The 23,575-nt window shown below is 40.4% G+C and overlaps 1 protein-coding gene across 1 annotated transcript in view; it reads left to right on the top strand.

Moving 5' to 3' along the window:
- Positions 1–205: 205 nt before the first annotated feature.
- nkd2b (NKD inhibitor of WNT signaling pathway 2b) overlaps positions 206–23,575 on the top strand; it is a 133,885-nt gene continuing 110,515 nt past the window's right edge. The window contains exons 1-3 of the mRNA XM_061954140.2: positions 206–498; positions 578–604; positions 679–770. Coding sequence (XP_061810124.1) covers positions 474–498; positions 578–604; positions 679–770 — 144 coding nt within the window. The 5' untranslated portion in view covers positions 206–473. The remainder of the gene's footprint in view (positions 499–577; positions 605–678; positions 771–23,575) is intronic.

The raw sequence follows: 23,575 nt of genomic DNA, 5'->3' as shown, positions 1-23,575 counted from the left end.
GTTAATGGAAATAAGAATAAGCCTATTATTGTGTTATATTATTATTACTATTATGAGCTTATATTAATTAGCAGTTGCATTGTTTGTAGTAATCACCCGGATGTATCACATTCTGTCAATTACATGCTTTTATTTCAAAGGACTAACCGGAAAAGGTCTTTTGGTGTGCTCTCTCACATCGAGCGTGTGGTGTGTTCATGCTCCTCCACTGCCAGTCGGACTGAGCTGCACTCAGAAGAGAGAAGCGCCGCAATTTGAGGTCTTCTCCGCCATCACTTTTTTTGAGTTCTTGTTATTTCTGGACGTCCTTTTCCTCAATGAACGAGAGTTTGAGGTGTCGGACTTTGGATGAAGTTGGAGTTTTTAAGCTAAGCCCAACAATGTGACCATGCTGAGATGAGGCATTGACTGTTCTCCTCCCTTGTTGGATTTACTAGTATCTTTTATTGAGCCAGAGACGTGGAGACTCAACAATGGGCAAACTTCAATCCAAACACGGTAAGTAATGCTTTTAATCTATTCATAACTTCATTCATCAACTAACGATTGTGTTTTGTGTTTGCATGCGCCTCCAAAGCGTGTAAGCGCAGAGAGAACCCAGAAGGTGAGGAAGTAGTGCAAGAAGTGCATGATAACTTTTAGCAGTGATGATACATGAAGTTTATTTTCATGCGTTAGGGGACAGTTTTGTTGTGAACGCCTTCCTGCGGAGAGGGTTAGACGAATGCGAGCGCTACGGAGGGATGGATTACAAGATGAAGAACATGCAGGTAAGAATACGCTTTTACTGCCCACTTTTGAATATATATTGACATACACAGAAATGTATATCTCCTATATTGGCCAATGGGGGGTACACATGCATTGCTTTATCGGAGCTGTCATTCATGTGTGATGTACATTTAGTATATTCACAATTGTTTTGATTCAATATTGTTGAATTGGCTTCTTAGTTTAACATTTGTTTTATTTACAATACTTATACATTTGAACATATTGAAATATTACACTTCCTAAAACCTCTTTTATTTTTTGCTAATAATACTGGATTGTTGTTTTAGTTATACTGACCAAAAACCTTAACTTCCCTCATGATAACAATAAGTATTAATGAAAAAATACCGTATATAAAATACATTAAAAAAATATGTAATAAATATATATCTATCTGTGAATGCAACTTTAGCCAACTAGTTAGTGAAACTGAACCAAAAACCTTTATTTCCCATATGGTTAGTAGTAGTTGATAAGTAAATAAGTTCATTAGTAAAACAAATATCCATAATAAAATATAGAAATATATGTACATACTTATATATATATATATATATATATATATATATATATATATATATATATATATATATATATATGTATATATATATATATATATATATATATATATATACACACACAAATACAGAATAATTATATGAAAATATACAATAGATATATACACTAGATCTGTCTTTGACTGCAACTTTAGCCAACTACTTAGTGAAACTGACCCAAAAACCTCAATGTCCCCCATTGGATTAGTTAATAACGAACAACATTTATTAATGATAAAATATATAAAAAACACAGTTCATACATATATGTAAGTGCTGAGTGTGTATATGTGTACCGTATTTTTCGGAGTATAAGTCGCTCCGGAGTATAAGTCGCACCGGCCGAAAATGCATAATAAAGAAGGAAAAAAACATATAAGTCGCACTGGAGTATAAGTCGCATTTTTGGGGGAAATTTATTTGATAAAACCCAACACCAAGAATAGACATTTGAAAGGCAATTTAAAATAAATAAAGAATAGTGAACAACAGGCTGAATAAGTGTATGTTATATGAGGCATAAATAACCAACTGAGAACGTGCCTGGTATGTTAACGTAACATATTATGGTAAGAGTCATTCAAATAACTATAACATATAGAACATGCTATACGTTTACCAAACAATCTGTCACTCCTAATCGCTAAATCCGATTAAATCTTATACGTCTAGTCTCTTACGTGAATGAGCTAAATAATATTATTTGATATTTTACGGTAATGTGTTAATAATTTCACACATAAGTCGCTCCTGAGTATAAGTCGCACCCCCGGCCAAACTATGAAAAAAACTGCCACTTATAGTCCGAAAAATACGGTATATGTATATGTATATGTATGTGTATGTCTATGTATATGTATGTATGTATATACAGTATGTGTGTACGTGTATGTGTATATATGCGTACATATATGTATTTATATAATAAATATATATTTATCCGTGTATCCAACTTTAACCAACTAGTTAGTGAAACTGACCGCGAAAAAAATAGTTTCATAGAATTATACAAAGTTGTAAAAACTATCCTGCTGTGAGGGCAGTTTTTGACTTTAATGGGCAATGAATATGTAAAACTGTAGAAAAATTATAAATTAATTTCCTAATATCCATCCATTTTCTACCATTTGTCCCTTTCAGAGTCGCATGTAATTTCCTATTATGGTTAATTAATAAAAAAAACAACTGTAAAAGTAGTAACACAACAAAAATGAATAATATTGCACATTTATTGGAACATCCTGCTGTACAACACATGCTTGTTTAACAGTTTTCCAGTGGATTAAAGCCCGCCAGCTGTGTGTGTGTGTGTGTGTGTGTGTTTAAGTCCCAATGATTGTCACACACACACTAGGTGTGGTGAAATTTGTCCTCTGCATTTGACCCATCCCCTTGATCACCCCCTGGGAGGTGAGGGGAGCAGTGGGCAGCAGCGGTGCTGCGCCCGGGAATCATTTTTGGTGATTTAACCCCCAATTCCAACCCTTGATGCTGAGTGCCAAGCAGGGACGTAATGGGTCCCATTTTTATAGTCTTTGGTATGACTCGGCCGGGGTTTGAACTCACAACCTACCGATCTCAGGGCGGACACTCTAACCACTAGGCCACTGAGTAGGTTTGCTGATGGGATGAGTGTGTCAGGCACTTAAAAGTAGTTTGGATGGGGTTGTGACACCACACACACACACACACGCACACACACACACACACACACACACACACACACACACACACACACACACACACACACACACACACACTTACTGGTTATCATTTGGAATGGGGACCAAGTTTTTGATCATCACTTGTGGGGACCACCCTTTCTACAGATTGTGGAGGCATAAAACAAAATGAGGTAAAATGGCCACTGCCCAGTTAGCTCATACACGTCTTTAATTCTCTGGATTGATGAAGTAATGTGCTGATCATTCTTACTGGGGACCCTGGGGAAAAATAGTTAATATGGTTCATGAGGACCAAATTGAAATACAAACCCCATTTCCATATGAGTTGGGAAATTGTGTTAGATGTAAATATAAACGGAATACACTGATTTGCAAATCATTTTCAACCCATATTCAGTTGAATATGCTACAAAGACAACATATTTGATGTTCAAACTGATAAACTTTTTTTTTTTTGTAAATAATCATTAACTTTAGAATTTGATGCCAGCAACATGTGACAAAGAAGTTGGGAAAGGTGGCAATAAATACTGATAAAGTTGAGGAATGCTCATCAAACACTTATTTGGAACATCCCACAGGTGAACAGGCAAATTGGGAACAGGTGGGTGCCATGATTGGGTATAAAAGTAGATTCCATGAAATGATCAGTCATTCACAAACAAGGATGGTGCGAGGGTCACCACTTTGTCAACAAATGCGTGAGCAAATTGTTGAACAGTTTAAGAAAAATCTTTCTCAACCAGCTATTGCAAGGAATTTAGGGATTTCACCATCTACGGTCCGTAATATCATCAAAGGGTTCAGAGAATCTGGAGAAATCACTGCACGTAAGCAGCTAAGCCCGTGACCTTCAATCCCTCAGGCTGTACTGCATCAACAAGCGACATCAGTGTGTAAAGGATATCACCACATGGGCTCAGGAACACTTCAGAAACCCACTGTCAGTAACTACAGTTGGTCGCTACATCTGTAAGTGCAAGTTAAAACTCTCCTATGCAAGGCGAAAACCGTTTATCAACAACACCCAGAAACGCCGTCGGCTTCGCTGGGCCTGAGCTCATCTAAGATGAAATGATGCAAAGTGGAAAAGTGTTCTGTGGTCTGACGAGTCCACATTTCAAATTGTTTTTGGAAACTGTGGATGTTGTGTCCTCCGGACCAAAGAGGAAAAGAACCATCCGGATTGTTATAGGCGCAAAGTTGAAAAGCCAGCATCTGTGATGGTATGGGGGTGTATTAGTGCCCAAGGCATGGGTAACTTACACATCTGTGAAGGCGCCATTAATGCTGAAAGGTACATACAGGTTTTGGAGCAACACATGTTGCCATCCAAGCAATGTTACCATGGACGCCCCTGCTTATTTCAGCAAGACAATGCCAAGCCACGTGTTACATCAACGTGGCTTCATAGTAAAAGAGTGCAGGTACTAGACTGGCCTGCCTGTAGTCCAGACCTGTCTCCCATTGAAAATGTGTGGCACATTATGAAGCCTAAAATACCACAACGGAGACCCCCGGACTGTTGAACAACTTAAGCTGTACATCAAGCAAGAATGGGAAAGAATTCCACCTGAGAAGCTTCAAAAATTGGTCTCCTCAGTTCCCAAACGTTTACTGAGTGTTGTTAAAAGGAAAGGCCATGTAACACAGTGGTGAACATGCCCTTTCCCAACTACTGTGGCACGTGTTGCAGCCATGAAATTCTAAGTTAATTATTATTTGCAAAAAAAAAAAAAAGTTTGAGTTTGAACATCATATATCTTGTCTTTGTAGTGCATTCAATTGAATATGGGTTGAAAATGATTTGCAAATCAGTGTATTCTGTTTATATTTACATCTAACACAATTTCCCAACTCATATGGAAACGGGGTTTGTAATTTTGCATAATTCACACAAATTTAAACGTGACTACTGAGGACCATTTAAAAAAACAAAAACAAGTTCAAATTAAATATGACATGATCTTCAGAATACAGCACTACAGCTGTATTCTTATAGGAAGTTTCACCACTTAAATGTTAAAGCAAATCCTGCATCTTATGTGACATTACTGAAAACTGCTATTTAGCAGTAATGAAGTTGTCCGCAACTCCAACTTCCATATATAGAAGGATGGAAAATTCTGAAAGTGAATCATACTTTAAGGTAATAATGTTTTATAATCATGCTGTATGAAAATGTCATCCTAAGGAACACTAAACCAGATTTTGTTTTTGGAAGAATATATTAGTTTTAACTAAGGATGGATACCATACAGAATCACAGTACTATTAATGCCAGGATAACAAATGTTTCACTTTTCACTTAGGCATCTTCAGAATGGATCTGACTATCATTTAAAAAGGTTTCCCTTGAGGGGACCTATTTTTTTCCCCCCATACCGTCAGAGGTCCCCTAAAGGTGACTGTGTAAACAGAGCGATGTCCCCATTAAGTAAGCATTGCCAGAACTCACACTCTCACACGTATACACACACACACACACACACACACACACACACACACACACACACACACACACACACACACACACACACACACACACACACACACTCTGTAAGATGAGCTGAGTCTTTCTTGACTTTTAAAGGGGAGGGCAAAGTGTATCGACAAGCATGTGTGTAGACGACGTGCTGGTGTCTGTGCAAATCGTCTTGTTGTTCGTCCCGACACGTCGTCTGGCTCCCCGGCACAACAGTGCACTGATTATTCCCATCCGGCATCCCTGGGTCGGATACGACAGCTTTGCGCGCACACGTAGTGGATGGAAAGGTAGTGGTTTCCCCCATGTGAGGGCTTGTGGCTGCTGGCACCAATGACTCCAGCCTGTGTCTTTCTTTCCCCTTCAATGCCTCCCATTCTATACAGCAGCATAACATGACATCACTTCAATTAGGGGTCCACTATGAGTTCACACAGGCGTACAGACACCTACAGTAGGTGAAGTATGTGGATGTACAACTGCTGTAGACCATAATATAAATTAAAGGTCTGCTTCGCTGGGCGTTAGAGTTCACACTCCCCCTGAAAAGAAACCACCAGGCATGAGGCTCTTATTAGCAGATACCTCCCACCCTCATGTCTATCAGGCCTTGATTTATTTGCTATCATTACTTTCTTACACCATTAAAGGTTGGCCTGCGAGTCATATTTCACAAAACCCTAAATAGGAATGACAGCAAGCTGAATATGCCATTATAGTGTGCATACTGTATATGTGACCACATGGGCTATACTGTAGCTGGTGGTTAAGTAGGAATAATCATTTTTCCATGCATTCCCCTTCCCCCTTGCAAGAAGATCTGCATATTCAGCCCCTTTTCACTCTTGATGCATGCGAGTCGTCGCCCCAATCTGAAATGTTTTGAGTAGATTCATATTGCGTGTTGCTGAGACAAATTAAGTAAGCATCTTTCATGTATGGACTGTTCCTAAAGTTTTGTCAAAGGATGTCCTGATAAACATTATTGGCCTTTGATCTCCATTTATTTGGCCTCAGAGCTGATACGATACTATGACAATAGATCATAGAACTGAAAATATTTTGTAGAAAGTAAATAAAGTCAACCCTATGACCCATTTTTATACATTTTGTCTTATTACATTTAGAATTTGGCAATTTTGTTGTAAATCAGATGATGTAATGCATTAGGGTTATACTTGTATAGCGCTTTTCTACCTTCAAGGTACTTAAAGTGCTTTCACACTAATTCCTCATTACCCATTCTCACACTGGTGGCGGTAACTGCCATGCGAGGCCTTAACCACGACCCATCAGGAGTGTCTTCCTCAAGGACACAATGGGCGTGACTGTATGGCGGGAGCTGGGGATCGAACCAGGAACCCTCAAGTTGTTGGCACGGCCGCACTACTAACCACTCTACCAACCAAGCCAAGCCATCCCCATTTGTGGTATTCAATGCTACATACAATTATTTTTTAATAAAATAAATTGAATAGTGCAAAATAACTAAACAAAAGCAGAAACTACTATTGGCTGCCATTTAAATCAGTGGTTCTCAAATGGGGGTACGCGTACCCCTGGGGGTACTTGAAGGTATGCCAAGGGGTACGTGAGATTTTTTTCAAAATATTCTAAAAATAGCAACAATTCAAAAATCCTTTATAAATATAAATAAAAACCTATCTTTTTTTCAAATAGTTCAAGAAAGACCACTACAAATGAGCAATATTTTGCACTGTTATACAATTTAATAAATCAGAAACTGATGACATAGTGCTGTATTTTACTTCTTTATCTCTTTTTTTCAACCAAAAATGCTTTGCTCTGATTAGGGGGTACTTGAATTAAAAAAAAATTCACAGGGGGTACATCACTGAAAAAAGGTTGAGAACCACTGATTTAAATCATTTGGGTTTTGCCCTCAAATCCTTCCTGTATCCAGAGACTTACTCCCCGATTTTGTAAACAATAACCAAACACCACCCAAAAAATATTTTGTAATGAGGAAAAGAAGAAAAACAGGGATTCCAGATGTCCTCTGTTTAGCTGAATTCCGCTATTCATTTAGCCCAGTGACTCTCAAACTGTGGTGGCACGCAGGCTCCATCTAGTGGTACGCCAAATAATCCCCTAATTAAATACTGAGATGTTTCGATGCCGATGCAGCACTTTTTGTTGGTATAGGTATCAGAGAGTATTTGTAACTAAATCTCCGATACCATACTACGATAATATGTATTTTGTAAGAAACCTTGGGTGTATGACTTCAATAGAGCGCACACAAGCCAATAAGTTTGTGATCATGCTAATGTTGCTACAAGTGACTCTACCAAAGCAAACATCATGACGGCGATGTGGCGATATAACAAATTCAAGCAGCCAAAATGCAAAGTTGCAAACTTTGCAAAGTCTCTGTTTCGAGGGGTGGGACACATGTAGGACGTTTCAATACAAGCAACTTCATGAATCTCTTGAAAGCTTGCCATGCAGATGCACACAATGAAGTTACCAAAACAACAAACCTCGACATTCATTCCAGTGGAAAGAAAAGTTTTCACGAGAATCCCAACGTGGAGTCGGCATTTGCGGTAAACTAATGGATTTTATTTAATTTATTTTAGACCGCTCTCTGCGGTGAAGAATGCGGGACTTCGCCACTTGCCTTGTTGTAAATACATAAGTCCGTCCCGACCTGTATAAGACTGTAAGCATACTTATCTCCACAAAACTACAAGGCAGGGACTATGTCAGCTTCAAGACAAGATAATTGGAGCAATGACGTCACGTCTTTTATCAGTGATTATCTTAACAGCACATTGGGTCGGCCATGGGGCTGTAACATCTAATCGATAGAAACTACTGGTAAGTTTTCTTGCATTTTTACAGAATGTCTTTGTTGGAAATGCCTTCCAAAGCATCTTAAAATGGTGAAATCTCTTCAGTTTCAGGGGGCAGCTGATATTTTTCAATTCCTCTATTTTTTTTACCGAGCTGGGTTCCTGGAAAAAGTTGTTTATATACTGATGCTATACTAGGTATTGATAGTAATGACATCCAGATCGATCATCCCTACTTTACATTGAAGCTTTAGTTATGGTTAGTTTGTTATGTTAAGTTATTTTCATTTATTATGCACCCCCCAACCAACTGTTACATCAGCCCGGGTAGAGAAACAAAAAAATAGAAACCGAGACACACAAAGGAATCTAAAATAAACATTTAAGAACACATAAATCAAAAGTCATCTGCGGTAAAGAGGTGAGTTTTAAGCTGTGCTCTAAAAGAGTCCAGAGTGGTGGCGGATTTGACATTCAGAGGGAGCTTATTCCATAGCCTAGATGCCATCACTGAGAAAGCATGGTCTCCCTTTGTCACTAGGTTTGACCGTGGGACCTTCAGGGTCATCTGGTTGTCAGATCTAAGGCAACGACCAAGCCTGGAGCTGGTACGTTGGTCCAGGAGATCTTTGATGTAAGCTGGGGCGAGATCATTGAGCGCTTTAAATACATACGTGAGGATCTTAAGTTTCTTGTGTCGTTCTGTCCGTGTGTGAAACATACTTGGCTATTCCTTTTCCTCTCGTCCTCCAGTGATAATGATATTTGGAAAAAACGTATCGCCCCGGTGGTGACGATTAGTATCTTATAAGCGGCTTTGCACTGTCGATAGATGACAAGTTTGTGGCAGCTTGCTCTCAAATTGGAGCCGCTGTTTTTCCATGCACTAAGTAAGTCTGATTCCTCAAATAGTTTGTTTTTTTGTATGTTCACACCTATGTCTGAAGTCCAGGTGTCCATGCACACTCTCTCATGCGACTTTTGGTCATACGCCCTGTGCCTCTTGTACACTGAAGGGCGCTTATTGTATTTTAGCACGGATAAATACCTTTATTTTCCGGTTGACCTATGAGGTCACAGTAGCCCTCTGCGGATCTTTACAACTTGTTTTAACTGATGTCAGATTAGAAATATTCTGTCTCTAATGGCTATGCTTGTCAGAGTGCGTAGGTGCCGAACCCCAAGATGCAGAGATGGCAGGCTTTGTCCAGGAAAACATGATTTAATGTTCATAAATTAAAAGAAAAAACACAAACTAGGAACTATGAATAGCCAAAACTGAAAACAGCTAATGGCTAACAAAAAAAACACAAAACAAAAGAGCTAGGAGAAAGCAAACTACAAATAGCTAACAGGAACAGCTTACCGCTACGACGACAGGTACAAGGACAAGTAGTAGCACGACAGGTAGTAGCTGTAACGATATCGACAGGTAGGAATGACAACAAGTATTAGCGACATTGACAGGTAGACACTACAATAATCCAGCACTGACTGGAGCGGATGGCAGGTTTAAATAGCAGCTGGCTGATTGACACCAGGTGTGGCCAGGTGCCAATCAGCCGCAGCTGAGGGGAAGCAGCAGTCAGGGAGACAATCAGGAAATAACCAAAATAAGAGCGTTGACAGAAAATGACAGAGGAAAAACCAAAACATAACTAAACTGTCAGGAACAAGCCTGACAGTAGCCCCACCTCCCATAACGGATTCCAGGCGTTCTAGAACCCCCCCCCCCCCCCCACACAAAAAAAAACAGTCCAAAGTCACGGGAGGGTGGAGGGAGGACAAGGAGGTGGGCCGCCAGGCCAAGTGTCCCTGCAACCAGCGGGGAAGAGTCAGGTGGTGACGGCGAGTTGAACGCCGCTGCAATTGGCGAGGCGGTCGCCCATGAAACGATCACATCTGCTGGCCCACCAGAGACGATGGTGGCGCCCTCTGCCGGCCCACCGGAGACGAGGATGGTGGCGCCCTCTGCCGGCCCACTGGAGACGAGGATGGTGGCGCCCTCTGCCGGCCCACCGGAGACGAGGATGGTGGCGCCCTCTGCCGGCCCACCGGAGACGAGGATGGTGGCGCCCTCTGCCGGCCCACCGGAGACGAGGATGGTGGCGCCCTCTGCCGGCCCACCGGAGACGAGGATGGTGGCGCCCTCTGCCGGCCCACCGGAGACGAGGATGGTGGCGCCCTCTGCCGGCCCACCGGAGACGAGGATGGTGGCGCCCTCTGCCGGCCCACCGGAGACGAGGATGGTGGCGCCCTCTGCCGGCCCACCGGAGACGAGGATGGTGGCGGCGTCTGCCGGCCCACCGGAGTGCATGGTGGCGTCTGCTGGTCCACCGGAGTGCATGGTGGCGTCTGCTGGTCCACCGGAGTCCATGGTGGCGTCTGCTGGTCCACCGGAGTGCATGGTGGCGTCTGCTGGTCCACCGGAGTGCATGGTGGCGTCTGCTGGTCCACCGGAGTGCATTGTGGCGTCTGCTGGTCCACCGGAATGCATGGTGGCGTCTGTTGCAGACCCACTGGGGTGAGGAGTAGCTGTGCCTCCCCAGCTGCACAGTTACTCATAGCCCCCCCCTCAAGGGACTGATCCAAGACGTCCCACGAGAAGCCAACACAGGACAGGGATGGGTGGGAGGGATCACAAAAAGAGGTAAAGCGATGTTTGGATTCGGCCATCAGTGATAAAGCCTTGTTAAGTCTCTGCCATTGAAATCGCTGCGGGTTTCGTTTTATGCTGGATTATTCTGTCACAATGAGTTGTTGGTGACGAACCCCAAGATGCAGAGATGGCAGGCTTTGTCCACGAAAACATGATTTAATGTTCATAAAATAAAAGAAAAAACACAAACCAGGAACTATGAATAGCCAAAACTGAAAACAGGAACCAGCAAATGGCTAACAAGAAAACACGAAACAAAAGAGCTAGGAGAAAGCAAACTACAAATAGCTAACAGGAACAGCTTACCGCTACGACGACAGGTACAAGGACAAGTAGTAGCACGACAGGTAGTAGCTGTAACGATATCGACAGGTAGGAATGACAACAAGTATTAGCGACATTGACAGGTAGACACTACAATAATCCAGCACTGACTGGAGGGGAAGGCAGGTTTAAATAGCAGCTGGCTGATTGACACCAGGTGTGGCCAGGTGCCAATCAGCCGCAGCTGAGGGGAAGCAGCTGTCAGGGAGACAATCAGGAAATAACCAAAATAAGAGCGTTGACAGGAAATGACAGAGGAAAAACCAAAACATAACTAAACTGTCAGGGACAAGCCTGACAATGCTGATGTTAAATAGCAAACAGCATCAAGAAATGATCTTGAATTGCACTACGGACATGACGCTACTACCAAGAATGTATCGGGGCGGATGCAGGTCCGAAGCAAAGAAAAACCAGTGGCTTAATTTTTTCTAAATCAATTTCGGAAGAAGAATCATGGAAAAAAAACTTTTGAATGTCTCGGAGTTCATTCATTAGGTTCTGTGAATTGATGGAAGAAGTTTTAAATCCAAAAGGAAAAGACCGTTTGTGCCCCGACTGTTACTGTTCCAGATGAAGGTTGCTATTGTTCTGGACTATCTTGCCAGTTGTTTAAAAATATAGAGAGTTATTGTTAATCAATTTGGAGTGCACAAATGCAGCGTGAAAAGGTTTGTGTACGCATTATTGTTCACCTTTAATATACCTGCTTCATTCTCTTTCATCTCATTTGTATTTCGTTCGGGAGTCCGAATGAAAGCATTCTACATTGTCTTAGCTACCTTCTTAAATAAATCTCTTTCTTTTTTTCTACCATCGATGCACTTCAAAATGTTCTGTTCTTTTAATTTGTGAAGCAAATAAACAGTTTACTCTTCAACACAAATGTTGCCTATGTTTATATTGAATGGTATCAGCTTCCAAGTTGTATCTCGCGCGTTGAGACTGGTGCATGCAGGATATGAAGGGTTCTCTCATACCCACTCGATAGATCTGGTTTGCAATTGCATAATCCAGGTGTGTTAGTCTGACTTTTCAAAAACCAAACACGATTGGATTAAAATGTTTCCATAGGCTGTAGGCTGTATTTAGAGCTGAACTATTGGAAAAATCGGACTAATTTAGTGCATGGACACGTACTGATTGGGACAGAGCTGTAGTAAAGATGGGTAGGACTCAGCAAGTCATTAGTTGGTCGGTTAAAAACCGCAAATATCGGCCCGCGATCCCGATCATGGGATCGGATCTTTAGTTTTTTCCTGAGGGAATTTTTACTGTCCCCTATTTATTTATTTTGAGGCTGCATATTTTCAGTGAAATGTCCGTCCTCAGATCAGACAATGTCAGGTTTGCAAGTAGAATGATTAGATGTCTTCAGTCTCATTTGAAACCAAACATGAATGTTTGTTTTTTTCAAGTGTTCCTTTTGTCTTAGCAACCTTGTCTAGTAGAGAGCAAGAGGGTTCCTAATAAATATGATTGCTATGTCATTAAAACCGGTTTACCTACCTACTACAAGTAAGTGGCAATTACAACACAACAGCAAGGTAATGACAATGTGGAAGATTTTGTCAAATTGCATCCTTGTTTGTGTTCACTTTTCATTGCTCCCATCATTAATGCGGCAGTTGTTAGTTGTTGTTGTTTTTTAATTGTTTTAGGTTTTCTTTCTGAGACTACTTTTTTTTTCTAATTTGTAATCATTACATAGCGAATAATATAAATAGAAGCCTAATAATATGTTCCAGGGTCAAACCTCCCCTATCATCAAACATTTATTAACTGCACAGCCACTTTTTTTTAATACAATTTTAATTCTTTGCTGTCATACAAGTGTATAAAGTACAATGGCTGACAGAGGCAAAACATGCTGCAACCCTAAAACTCATGTAATACTGGGAAAACTCAAGTCATTTGATACATAGCTCTATAATATTGTTTTAAAAAAGTTGAATAAATACAGATAATTTACCTTTTTTACTCAGCCAACTTTCTTCTGGGCATGTTCCTCTCAGACATGGCACCACTGCTAGGACTTACTTCCTAGTAGTATGCTAATTATAGAGGGCTGGAAGGGACAAAATAAAATGAATCCTTAAATGTGTCTTTAATAGTGAAATCATTTATTCATATATTAAATCATGAAAAAAAAATCTATAATGAATATAACCATGAAATAATTAATTAAATAATTAAATCAATAATTAATTAAAATGTAATTTTACATTAAATAAATTATTGACACATTTATGTATTTAATCCCAATCATAATTTAAGGGACGGTTGCAACCTTCCTCACAGTCACATTTTTCAAACCAAAAACGAGAAGATCATTGGCTACCTTATGTTATCATTTGTGGTTTAACAGAAATTTAAATTGTTTTAGGTTTTATATGTTTCATGTTTATGTTACACATTTTTTTACCGGCCCGAAAATAATTATTGGTGTTTACGGCCTGAGAAGGGAGCGTGTGCACACATACAAAAGCAGTATAAAAAGATAATTTTGCAGTCACGTTGTTGTTATGATATATTATACATTCAATGCTAGCTATTGAAATCGCTAGCATTAGCTAACAACACCGAAAGCAACATTCGCGTGCACCTGTTACGTATGTACGTCATTACGTTCTAGAAGTCGTAAAGATGTGAGGTATGCTTAAAATGGATAGGAATGTTAGCGCCCTCTAAGCCGGTGTTTTTCAACCTTTTTTGAGGAAAGGCACATTTTTTGCATTGAATAAATCCGGAGGCACGCCACCAGCAGAAATCATAAACTCGGTTAACAGTAAAGAGTCGTTGTCGCAATTCTTGGATATGACTTTAAACAATAACCAAGCATGCATCACTATAGCTCTTGTCTCAAAGTAGGTGTACTGTCACCACCTGTCACATCACGCCCTGACTTATTTTGAGTTTTTTGCTGTTTTCCTGTGTGTAGTGTTTTAGTTCTTGTCTTGCGCTCCTATTGTGGTGGCTTTTTGTCTTTTTTTGGTATTTTCCTGTAGCATTTTCATGTCTTCCTTTGAGCGATATTTCCTGCATCTACTTTGTTTTAGCAATCAAGAATATTTCAGTTGTTTTCATCCTTCTTTGTGGGGACATTGTTGTGTGTCATGTCATGTTCGGATGTACATTGTGGACGCCATCTTTGCTCCACAGTAAGTCTTTGCTGTCGTCCAGCATTCTGTTTGTGTTTACTTTGTAGCCAGTTCAGTTTTAGTTTCGTTCTGCATAGCCTTCCGTAAGCTTCAATGACATTTCTTAGGGGCACTCACCTTTTGTTTATTTTTGGTTTAAGCATAAGACACCTTTTTACCTGCACACTGCCTCCCGCTGTTTCCGACATTTACAAAGCAATTAGCTACCGGCTGTCACCTACTGATATGGAAGAGTATTACACGGTTACTCTGCTGAGCTCTAGACAGCACCGACACTCAACAACAACACATAATTTGCAGACTATAATTACTGGTTTGCAAAAATATTTTTAACCCAAATAGGTGAAATTAGATAATCTCCCACGGCACACCAGACTGTATCTCACGGCACACTAGTGTGCCACGGCACAGTGGTTGAAAAACACTGCTCTAAGCATCTGTGTACATTTTGCAAACAGACCCTTTAATAACTGACACATTTCAGTAATTATTGAAATATTTATTTATTTATTTGATTCATTCTGTCCCACCTGGCCATCTTTCGGTTTCATCGTACTTCAGTTGTGTTTTTATTGCAGGTGTTTTGGGAGTTTGTATTTGTTTTGGACTTTGCAGCATGTTTGCCCTTATTGCTCACCTTAAAAAGAGAAGTTGATAATGAAACGTAAACACAATAAAACACAGTTTTTAATGACAAGGGCGTAGCAGAATTTCTGTCACGTCATGTAATTAGTTTTATTATCATTCTTAACTGGGGCAAAAGTGTAAAAAGAAGCTAACTGTCGTTGAAGGAATAGAACCCATGGACTTGGATAACTAGTATCAATGCATGTGGCAACGCTGGACAAAAGTATTTGGGACATGGCTGGAGTCTTCATGCTTTAAATGTGAGTCAGTTTACTTCATGTAACTCCTGAGATACTTTATGCACTTCTTTGTTTCTGGCGTTATTCTTCTCTCTGGTGAGGTGGGGTCATTTTTTGACGGTTGTCTAGTGTGCAGGCAAAAAGTCTAAGAAAAAATTGTGCTGCATGATGGCGACTCATGCTGCGTTCCATTTACCTGGGAAGTTGGAAGTCGGAGCTGGGAATGACGTCACTGCCGAGTCGAGAGCGTTCCAGTTACGGAGTCGAAAAACAAGATGGTCACAACTACAAAAGCTATTTTGCGGTTGCCTTGTTTGAATATAAACAACTTATGTGAAAATATGCATGCTTTCTGTGACCTTCAAATACAGATGAAGAGAAAACACAGACGCTAGAACGTATATACCACATGAAATAAATGTATATTACGTTACCATACATAAACGTACAACAATACATTGTATTTAGCTAATTTACTGCGACAAAAACTAATCAGAAGTGCTAATAACGGGGGTGGTGAGAATGCTCCGGCTTTCCGAGTCTGAAATCCGACCTCAGGAGACGTTCCCGTTGAAATTCTAACTATGAACTGGGAAATTCCGACTTTCTAGTACAAATGGAACGCACCATCAGACTATTACGAGTTTGACTCTAGGATTTTAGGATTTAAAAAAAATAATCATGTTGTGTTGACATTCCTACAAGGCAATGTGTCCCGTGCTTGGGCACACTTGACACACTGAAGTCAGACTCGTTTGACGAGTGTGAGTGCTACACTTGATAGAGGTGGACGTCGGCTCGGCACGATTGTACATGCATGAGCACGTGCAGATAAATGCATGTTAAAATTAACTCCAAATTGTCTTCAATAATACATAATATAACTGTATAAAAATCTCACTGTATGATATTATCACGACTTAAGGCCACACATGTATCATGTTGTATGCATGCAGGTTCGAAATAAACTCAAATTCAAACAGTACGATAATATTGGGGTAGATGTCCAAAAAAAAAAAGACTTAAAAATGTTATATTGTATAAAATGAAGTGGCAGGGATGTTTAGGATTAACACACTTACTGTAATTGAACACAAATGTATTGCTCAAATGTTCTAATCCCTACGTGTCAAAGTCGAGGCCCCCTTGAATTATCTATGGATGATATTTGATTAGTATTAAAACCGGCCAGCAGGCCACAGCCGCCTACTGCTGTTTTGTACGAACCAATACTCCATCAGTGTTGGCGCTAGGAATTTTCAAAATTATCCCATCAAGTCATAAAAATGGAGTCCCAAAGTAAATTTTTGGGGTCCCACTTTTTTGTAACCGTTTTGAAAACAAATGATAAATGTATGCATTATCCTGTTATAGCTCACATTCTATATTGTGTTTTGGAAAAAGGTGGTCATAAACGTTACTTAAGAAAAGAAAGAAAGAAAAAATGTGTTTATGCATATGTAAATGTATTCAGTTATAAACATTCACTTTCTTCTTTCCTTCATGGCTCTAATCTTTACCGCTGCCGGTATTTTTTTCTATATTTTTATTGTAATATTTTCTGAATGTGTTTGTTCTACTTTCGGCCAAAGTAGGACAAAGAAAACATTCTGAAGCTGTCTTTATTTTTTACTTTTTATGTCATGATTTTTATAGTCCGGCCCGTGGGTACACAGATTTTCCTCCATGCGGCCACTGAGCTCAAATTAATTTGACACCCCTGTTCTAATCATATTTATTACTACAAACATGTGCAGTAAGTGTGCAGGAATATCTACTGTTTTAAGCAAATATTTAGAAAATTACCTTACAGTTGACAATGTAAACAACCACTGATGTTTAGATTCACTGGCTGTTAAATATATTTTCTGGTTGATGGTTTAAGAGGTAGGTAAGATGTACCATGCCTTCTGCCCTAGTGCACCAGGGTTTTGTTTGTGTGTTTGTTAGCAACTTTACCCAATCAGACGGAGTTTGATGACATTTTCAAGAAATGTACAAAAAAACAAGTATATCTAGCTGCGACCGCAGGCACTCTAAGTCACGGCCACTTAAAGTCTAAGTCGGGTCCACTTAAAGACGTGCTCACAGGGGTGATGACAACAGAAATGAAGCGTGTCTCAAACAGACGTGAAGCTGGAGAGACAATACGTCATACGGAAATCAGAAATAAAAACAAAAAAATACTGCTGAAAATAAGTTAGTGTCAGGTTTGGGTTAGTGTTAGGGTTGCATATAATCAGCTGAAAAAGCAATAAATACATTCAACAACCGAAGTAATATTAACCATGGTGCATTGCATTAGCCAACATGGATCACATTACAAATCAAGTGTGCGCAGAGGATTCTAAGAGATGTAGTTTATTTTCAGACCCCGCCAATGCTAAAGCGCCAGAAAAAAACTACATTTAGCAAGTTTTGTTTGATATGTCACAGCATCAGTAGCTAAGTGCACATGGACACATTTAATCGAATTGAAAATCCAACCGGAATAAAAATGCTTAATGTAAATATGGAATGCGGAATATTCTGACCTGATCACACAAGTTCGGATCGTGACGGGTGGTTTATGCAGAAAGTAATTCAGATTGTAGCGGAATGAAAACACATCTTCTGAAATTTGGGTTAGAATTATCCATACTGTGCATGTCTTTGATGTTAGCTATATTTCGGTGGTGGAGGGGGACTAATTATAATTGTCTCAGAATAAAGCGATTGACTTGCTGCCTCATTCAACATGACAGAAGTAACGTTATGTACTGTTGAGTTTGTTGCTTTAAAACGAGACTAGCAAAAAAACAAATATGTTCTTGATTGTCATGTGTCAATGCAACAATAAAATAAGGGATCCAGTTGTCTTAATGAACTATTTTATTCACATTACAGCTACTTCAAGTGCTAACTGCTAGCCTCAGACACATACAAAGATTGTCGTAGCATGAAGATGCGCTGAAACCCGTACATAATCCCAACATAAAAAGCACAGAACAGCTCCATTTCAAAAAGAGAAGTAAAACAAAAGTAGTGAACAGAAGGAAAAAATTATAAATAAATATAGTGATAACGTCGGACAAGCAGAAATGCACAAAGCCATGTTTGTTTACAGTGGAAGTCTAATGCTTCTTCAGCACCTGTAGTGAGTGAACTTGTCCAAAATATGGCCCCATAACACACCTTTCCGTTTATGTTTAGTGATGTGCATGTCAAAGTCAAGTATTTCGATTTAAGGTGTGATGCATGAAATTGCACGTCATAATCCGATTATTTTTTTCAGGGTCCATGTAAACCAGGGGTGCCCACACTTTTCAGCAGGCGAGCTACTTTTTAAATGACCGAGTCGAAGGGATCTACCTCATTCATATATATAATTTATATGTATTTATTTATGAAAGAGATGTTTTTGTTAACAAGTTAAAAAGTGTTTAATGATAGTACCAGCATGTTTAACACATACAGATTCCTTTCTTTCCTGAAGACAAGAATACAAGTTGGTGTATTACCTGATTCTGATGACTTGCATTGATTGGAATCAGACAGTAGTGGTGATAACATCCACATTTTTGAATGAAGGAGAAAAAAATTTCCTCCTTTCTGTCCAATACCACATGAAAGTGGTTCCTTTTTAGCCATCTTATTTGTCCAGCTTCCATACTCCTTTTTATACACTTTACAAGAAATACATTGGGGGCAAACTCCGTGGCTTGCGGGCCTGTGCACGCCAGCTTTCTGAGACTTATTTTGTTAGCGCAGGCAGGATAGAGCAGCGCTTTTATTGTGAAGACAGGAACTATGTGGTCAGTCTTTAGGCTTTTGACAGGAGGTGTGGTTGAAATAAAAACTGTTTCTCGCCTCCCTGACGGTCTTTTTTTCTTCCTTCACACTGAGCTCGCAGCAGCCAGCATCATTTCACAAGACCCTCGGGTGCCGTGAATGTCAATCAAGTGACGAAAGTGACGTCATAGTGAAGATTTCTGATCGCTAATTTTTAGGACTATTTTTTCAATGCCTAGTTGGGATCGACTGACACACCCTCCGCGATCGACCGGTAGCTCGCGATCGACGTAATGGGCACCCCTGATGTACACAGTAACATTCTAATCTGAATGATGATCAGACTAAATAAATGCTATCCATGTGCACGTGGCTATGGTTAAGACCGAAATATGGCAGTATCAACAATACCGTTACAGCCCTAATACATTATTGTTATTAAGTGATGGCATAGGAAAAATGGCCAAATCCTGAATGCTGTCGATCAGTGTGGGTGAAACAAACCAACCCTTAAAGATAGATTTGACTGTAAATGTCATGAGCGCTGTAAATATGGGGAAGAAAAGTACTGGTGGCTATTTGGTGAATTTGTGTCTCCATATTTTGAACTTTACTGTGATATTTCTGCAGCTTTGATTAAAGAAAAAACATGTCCGCTTTAGTCTGTCCTTCCAGGAATTTGCGACGTCAAAATCCCGCCAGATCGCGCAAATTCAAGCTATCCTCACTAATTTTGCACTGCCTCGCAACTGGAATTGTAATTAAGGGAAGAGGAGTTTATTTATAGCTAGAATTCACTGAAATTCAAATATTTCTTATATATATATATATATATATATATATATATATATATATATATATATATATATATATATATGTGTATGTATATATATATATATGTATATATATGTACATATGTATATGTATATATGTATATATATATATGTGTGTATATATATATATATATATATATATATATATATATATATATAAATGACCTTCAGTGAATTCTAGCTATATATATATATTTATTTTATTATATATATATATATATATATATATATATATATATATATATATATATATATATATATATATATATAAATAAAATAAATACTTGAATTTCAGTGTTCATTTATTTACACATATACATACACATAACACTCCTCTACTCATTGTTGTATTTGAAAGTGCAATGCTTTGCAGCTAGTAGCACAGCCTTTGAAGGAGCATAGGTATGGGCAGCATCTGTGAAATTTAATTTGCAGGAAAGGAGTGAGTTTAGGGTTGAATTGTCCATCCTTGTTCTATTCTCTGTCACTCGTCGTCGCCGTGACTGTCTCTTCTTCGTTCTTCTGCTTCGTCTCCTTCTTGTTGTGTGCGCAGTTGTGCACTCTCCAAAAGCCGTAGATGTTATAACGTGACTGGGCCGGCACGCTGTTTATATGGAGGAAAAGCGGACGTGACGACAGGCTGTCCTCACTCAGGTCCGCATGGACCTGGAGGGGGCGTGCCTGTTGTCCGGCTGGAATTCGGGAGAAATTCGGGAGAATGGTTGTCCTGGGAGATTTTCGGGAGAGGCACTGAAATTCGGGAGTCTCCCGGAAAATTCGGGAGGGTTGGCAAGTGTGCTGGGGGGCATTCTGACCAGATGCCCGAAACCCCTCATCTGGCTCCTCTAAATGTCCAGGTGCAGCGGCTTTACTTTGAGCTCCTCCCGAATGACAGAGCTTCTCACCCTATCTCTAAGGTAGAGCCCCGCCACCCGACGTACGGAACTAATTTCGGTCGCATGAACCTGTGACTAGGGATGTCCGATAATGGCTTTTTGCCGATATCCGATATTCCGATATTGTCCAACTCTTTAATTACCGATACCGATATCAACCGATACCGATATATACAGTCGTGGAATTAACACATTATTATGCCTAATTTGGACAACCATGTATAGTGAAGATAAGGTCCTTTTTTTTGAAAACAATTATAAAATAAGATAAATAAATTAAAAACATTTTCTTGAATAAAAAAGAAAGTAAAACAATATACAAACAGTTACATAGAAACTAGTAAATAATGAAAATGAGTAAAATTAACTGTTAAAGGTTAGTACTATTAGTGGACCAGCAGCACGCACAATCATGTGTGCTTACGGACTGTATCCCTTGCAGACTGTATTGATATATATTGATATATAATGTAGGAACCAGAATATTAATAACAGAAGGAAACAACCCTTTTGTGTGAATGGGGGAGGGAGGTTTTTTGGGTTGGTGCACTAATTGTAAGTGTATCTTGTGTATTTTATGTTGATTTAATAAAAAAAACAACAAAAAAAAAACAATACTGATTAAAAAAAAAAAACGATACCGATAATTTCCGATATTACATTTTAAAGCATTTATCGGCCGATAATTTCGGCAGGCCGATATTATCGGACATATCTACCCGTGACCTTATACAGTTGTCGGACATTTTTGTTTTCACGTTTTTGGGGTGTTGGGAATTGAGCCAGTTTTATTGGTTCTTAGTTTTTCACCTTAATACTGTAATGCGGGACGTGTTTATTTTGTGCTTAGAATGTGTCACGGCCCATAAAAAACAAGTTGCCCCTGGGCCGCAAATTGGACACCACTGAACTTTGATAGCAAATTCATATAACCACAAGCTGCTTCAATGTTAGTGATAGAAAAATGGGCCTCAAAACATTTGCTGAACAGTCACAAAAGATCCGGCAAAATCCTGGAGGGACTGTTTAGTACACATCTCTCAACATGTGGTTCTCAGCAGCGAGGTTGGGTAGCAATCTCCCTGCTTGATGAGCTGCAGGGACAGATATTATTACTTGTGACATCATAGCGGGAGCAGATTGGCCAAACATGCTGTTTAGCGGCGACCAATCCCCCCCGCCCCCTCCCAACCACCTCTTCCCCATCGTTGTCGAACGGGGGAGTTGGATTCCTGAGCTGTCTGGCTGCAACTTCAAAGTGCAGCACTGAGAGTTATAAAAGGGCTCTGATATCAGTGGAACCTACCAACTCTTACCCCCCAGTCCCACCGCCTCTTCCCCCTGCCCCATCTTGGGGAGGGGGATGATGTACTGCCGGGAAAAGAAGCGCAAACATGGCCTGTGCCCAACGTGAGCCTGTGTAAACCTAGAAAGCTTCTTGATAAAGCTTTAATTTTCGCCCGGCAATCTGCAAAGGCTTTTTGCTTTAGGGAGAAATAACAGCAGATCCAACTAGGTTAAATATTGATCTTTCGGCAACGCGTGATTCCAGTCGGTAGCTGGCAGGTTGCCCCCGCTTTGTAATCCCGCCGCAAGATGGAAAAGAATCAGTTTTAGGGTTGTGCTTCAGCAGCATGGCCGTAACCACGCACAGGGCCTCTATGACCCAAACATGCTCTACAAACCACTAGAAGCTTCCAACAACGTCCAGACCCTGTTGCACACCAGCAGAGTGCTTCAAACAGGATGGCTGGGATGCCCCAATAATGACAGGCTAATTGAGTCTTTCAGCACCACCTTTTGTCTCAAATTGTCCCACAGTTGTGCTTGTGCATAGCCAGTGTGTCAACAGGTGGAATTCCATAACAAAAAGTTTTATCAGTCTGCTTTAAAAAAAAAAAAAAGAATAATATGAGCACACATGGGGTGAGAGTGGGCTCAGTTGTGTGTGCAGAGGCTCCAAATGCTCCGATGTTTGACTTTCCTGTTTGTTTGTTTGTCCATCCATCCATCCATTTCCTACCGCTTGTCCCTTTTGGGGTCGCGGGGGGTGCTGGAGCCTATCTCGGCTGCAATCGGGCGGAAGGCGCGGCACACCCTGGACAAGTCGCCACCTCATCGCAGTGCCAACACAGATAGACAGACAACATTCACACTCACATTCACACACTAGGGCCAATTTAGTGTTGCCAATCAACACGGCGTGGCGCAGTGGGAGAATGGCCGTGCGCGACCCGAGGGTCCCTGGTTCAATCCCCACCTAGTACCAACCTCGTCATGTCCGTTGTGTCCTGAGCAAGACACTTCACCCTTGCTCCTGATGGGTGCTGGTTAGCGCCTTGCATGGCAGCTCCCTCCATCAGTGTGTGAATGTGTGTGTGAATGGGTAAATGTGGAAGTAGTGTCAAAGCGCTTTGAGTACCTTGAAGGTAGAAAAGCGCTATACAAGTACAACCCATTTATCATTTATAACCTATCCCCAGGTGCATTTTTTTGGAGGTGGGAGGAAGCCCGCAGTACCCGGAGCATACTTGCCAACCCTCCCGGATTTTCCGGGAGACTCCCGAAATTCAGCGCCTCTCCCGGAAGAAATTTTCTCCCGGAATTCAGCCGGAGCTGGAGGCCACGCCCCCTCCAGCTCCATGCGGACCTGAGTCCAGTGTGCGCACACAAGGAGACGAAGCAGAAGAACGAGACCATAGTCGAAGAGCGCAGGGGAGACACTTCTCCAGGGCCGATGTATGC

This window comes from Nerophis lumbriciformis, linkage group LG04, assembly GCF_033978685.3.
Source record: "Nerophis lumbriciformis linkage group LG04, RoL_Nlum_v2.1, whole genome shotgun sequence".
Lineage (NCBI taxonomy): Eukaryota > Metazoa > Chordata > Actinopteri > Syngnathiformes > Syngnathidae > Nerophis > Nerophis lumbriciformis.
This window is presented reverse-complemented; position numbering and strand designations above follow the sequence as displayed.